General features: G+C 35.5%; 1 protein-coding gene across 2 annotated transcripts in view; it reads right to left on the reverse strand.

The window, feature by feature from the left end:
• Nucleotides 1-683: 683 nt before the first annotated feature.
• The window catches only part of Snx7 (sorting nexin 7), a 90,741-nt gene continuing 87,853 nt past the window's right edge, over nucleotides 684-3,571 (reverse strand). Inside the window, exon 9 of one of the 2 annotated variants that reach the window (XM_029538140.1) lies at nucleotides 684-1,324. In XM_029538140.1, the coding sequence (XP_029394000.1) occupies nucleotides 1,247-1,324 (78 nt within the window). In that variant the 3' untranslated portion in view covers nucleotides 684-1,246. The remainder of the gene's footprint in view (nucleotides 1,325-3,571) is intronic. The other variant, XM_021196435.1, reaches the window with a different exon arrangement.

Below are 3,571 nucleotides of genomic sequence, written 5' to 3' on the forward strand. Positions count from 1 at the left end.
GACCACTGCGGGGGTAGTAAGCCTTCGTTCTTGAGCTGGGCTGCCTAAGTCTCCTGCAGAGGGCCCCTCTGAGCTCCTGACACTCATTCTGAGCTAAGCCAGATTCCTTTCACCCTGGATTCTTTGGGCCGCATCCTCAATTCCTTGAGTTTCCCAGAAGCATCTGGTGCCCAGCAGTTTGAGAACCAGTGCCTGGGCACTAGCGTGTTATTTCTCACCCGGAAAAACATGGGCTGGGGCCCCAATCTTAGGCTGCTTTACACCTCCCCTGAACATTGTGTCTGAATGTCCCTTGAGCCTGATACCCGGATGGTGGCAAAGAAGGACTATAGCCTATCATCCCTGAGTGGTGTCCTGATACCTCAGTGGCACGCAAAACACAGATCCACATATGAACATTCTTCATCAGTGTGGACCACAAGCACTCACAGACCAGCTTTGTAATGGGGAGACTCAAGATACTGTATGCATTGAAAATAAAAGCTGGTGTAAGTTGTAAAGATAGGCAAAAGTTTACCAAAAAGAGAATCTATTACTGTGAATAGGTTGTATGACAATGTCTGCATAATAAAACAAATAATAAACCTAATTTGGAAAAAATTTACATCATTGAAAACAATCACTTTATTTAATAAAATTTAAACAATTGTTTTTCATGTTTAATAATTTTGTACATTTACTTCAAATTCTTAATATCAAAGTAAATTATGATGACATTAAAGTACATGCATAATATGCTTGATAATACATAACGAATTAACATTAAAACTGTTTCAGAAGATTTACCTCTGATAGAAAATGAACACATCACAGACATCCATTTCTTATTAAAGATTTTATTAAAACCAAGTCTTTGCAACATATTGAAAAATTTAATATTCCACAGTAACATATGTAAGAAAAAACTCTCTTTGTAATTAATGACACGTAAATTTAAGGACATAATTAAAATTACACTAAATACCTTTCTATCCACATAGACATAGATAAATATCTATCCATATAACAGATCTATAGATCTATAGAATATATATATCACATAATAGACCTATATATCTAGATAGATATAATTATATCACAAATTCACGTTGATGACCTGGAATACCTGAGTTTTTATTTGTTGGTTTTCCAGACAGTGCAAAAATCATTTGTCATCCTCTTTGTAAAGGGCACAGCCAATCCAGGAAAAATAACTTTGGTTGATGGATGCTGTCTCTCAAAGATCAAACAGGAGTCTTCCACAGGATTAGAGTTTATCTTCGGAATCTTCTTCCAAGGGGAGGTCCCCCTGTGATGTGAGGAATGATTCCCATGTAGCAAGGCACTGTGCAATGGAAACATCGTGAGATGGATTAGCTGAAGTCGATGGTCAGTGCTAAAACAATTCATAGTGCAACTCCATAGGTACACTCATATAGCAATCTTCCCCATTTCTTCCATCAGCTTAAGAGTATTAATGACTTCTCAGACATTTTCCTATCCGTCCCACCTCTCTCAGTGTGTGTGTGTGTGTGTGTGTGTGTGTGTGTGTGTGTTTTGCATGGGTGTACACATTTTCTTTGTGTGTTCTCAGAGGCCATTGGGTGTCTTTAAGGGCTCTGTAAATTGCTTTTAGCAACAGGGTCTTTCATTGGACGTGGTCTTCACTGTCTCAGCTCGACTGTCAGGCCAGCAAGTACCAGGTATTTTTCTCTTTACACCTGCCAGCACTGGGATGACAGATTTGTGTCTCCACTCCAGGCTTTCTACATGGAGAGTTTTAGGTACACAAGCTTGTGCACCAAGCACTTTGCCAGCTGAACCATCTCTCTGCTTTAGTATTCTAATTCTTAAGGAGAGATATTATTGACAAATAAGAGGAAACCCAATCAGAGGCTGAAAGAAGAGTTTGTTAAGACAATGCATTGTTATCCCAGTGACAGGAGAGAAAAGAATGCTCAGTTACTCATCTGGACCTTAAAAGGTACACATTGGCATCTAGACTTGGTGCTGATGCAAACAGGCTCAGATGCCTTAGGATCTTATTACATTAGGTATGAGGTATATATGTTTGTAACTCAATATACACTTCATGCACCCTGACTAGCACAAGAGTTCTGAGAATGCTATCAGTTGTTTTATTATGTGCTAGGACTGGGTGTTGAGACTAAATATTTAATGGCTAAAGCATCACTAAATTGAGATAACAATGAAATACACACACAGTATATTTTTTTCCACTAATAGGTGGAAAAAAATCATATAAAAGTATCTATTAATCCCCCAAAGCCAAAAAGAAAACAGAAACAGAATGAATAAAAAATAACTGCAAGACAACACACTCAAAGCTAATCCTATCAATAGACAATTTAAATGTCTACAAGGCACACATCTCAATAAAATGGATAGATTGTCTACTGAACAGAAAACTATTACCCACCTGTAGTATGTTTAAATTTATTATGTATTTTAAATATAATGGAAAAATGAAAAATGTAAAAGAATTGTGCATGTCTGTATAAAATATATGTCAAAGAAAATATTGAATAATAATACTAAATTAGTATTGAAGCCTACAGAACAAAGACCCTTATCAAGATAAAGATGTTTTATAAGAATAGAAGCTGGTTCAAGATATTTTGAACAAAAAACAAAAGGGTAAACATATTTGTGATTGGTTTTCAGGTCCTTTTATGCTTAACATGTGGACAGAAAAACAATGATATAGATTTGAAGCATATGATAGATCAAGCTGACCTTATGCATCTATCTACAAAACCAGAAACACATCTCTTTCATGCACTATACTCTGAACCGTAGGAGAGTTCTCTATAGTCTGGTGTGGTGGCACATAGCTGTAATTCTAACACATAGGAGACTGATGCTAGAAAATTTCTCATTGTTAGTACATTTGTCTTGGCTACATTGTGAGTTTCAGACTAGTCTAGGATATGGAATAGGACACTGTCATAAAAAGCATTAGTATATACAAGATTTGAGCCACATGAACAGAATGATGTAGAATTAGTTAAAAAAGAAAAACAATTAGAGGAACCCATGAAAACCCCTGAGTATTTGTAATATAAATAGGAGAATTTTAAATAACCCTGGACCACAGAGTAAACCAAAAGTGAAATAATGAAGTATTTTTAACAGAATGAAAAGGAAATCACAATATATCAAAAATTCCTTTACACCACTAAATACCACTAAGGGAGCAAACAGAAAAAGACTAATTGCCTACATTAGAGAAGAAGAAAAGGTCCCCAATTCATACATCTAACTTCTACTTTAAAAACTAAAAAAGCAAAAGTCAAATAAATAGCTCCCAGCAAACATATTATTGTTTTTAAATACGTAAAAGTAATGACATACAATATAGCTGACTAAAGGAAATAACATGCAAATAGGTTTTATCTTAGCATATTTAGAACATCACATCTATTGAGTGAAACAGTCTTGTTTTCTTTGTTAAAACACAGTTATAATGTAGTCTAATATGTCCAATATAGCAATACACATGAACATTAAACGAAACAGTCTTTTTGTTAATAGCACAGAGTACAACACTCAGGCATTCACAATTAACTGT

This window comes from Mus pahari, chromosome 4 (assembly GCF_900095145.1).
Source record: "Mus pahari chromosome 4, PAHARI_EIJ_v1.1, whole genome shotgun sequence".
Lineage (NCBI taxonomy): Eukaryota > Metazoa > Chordata > Mammalia > Rodentia > Muridae > Mus > Mus pahari.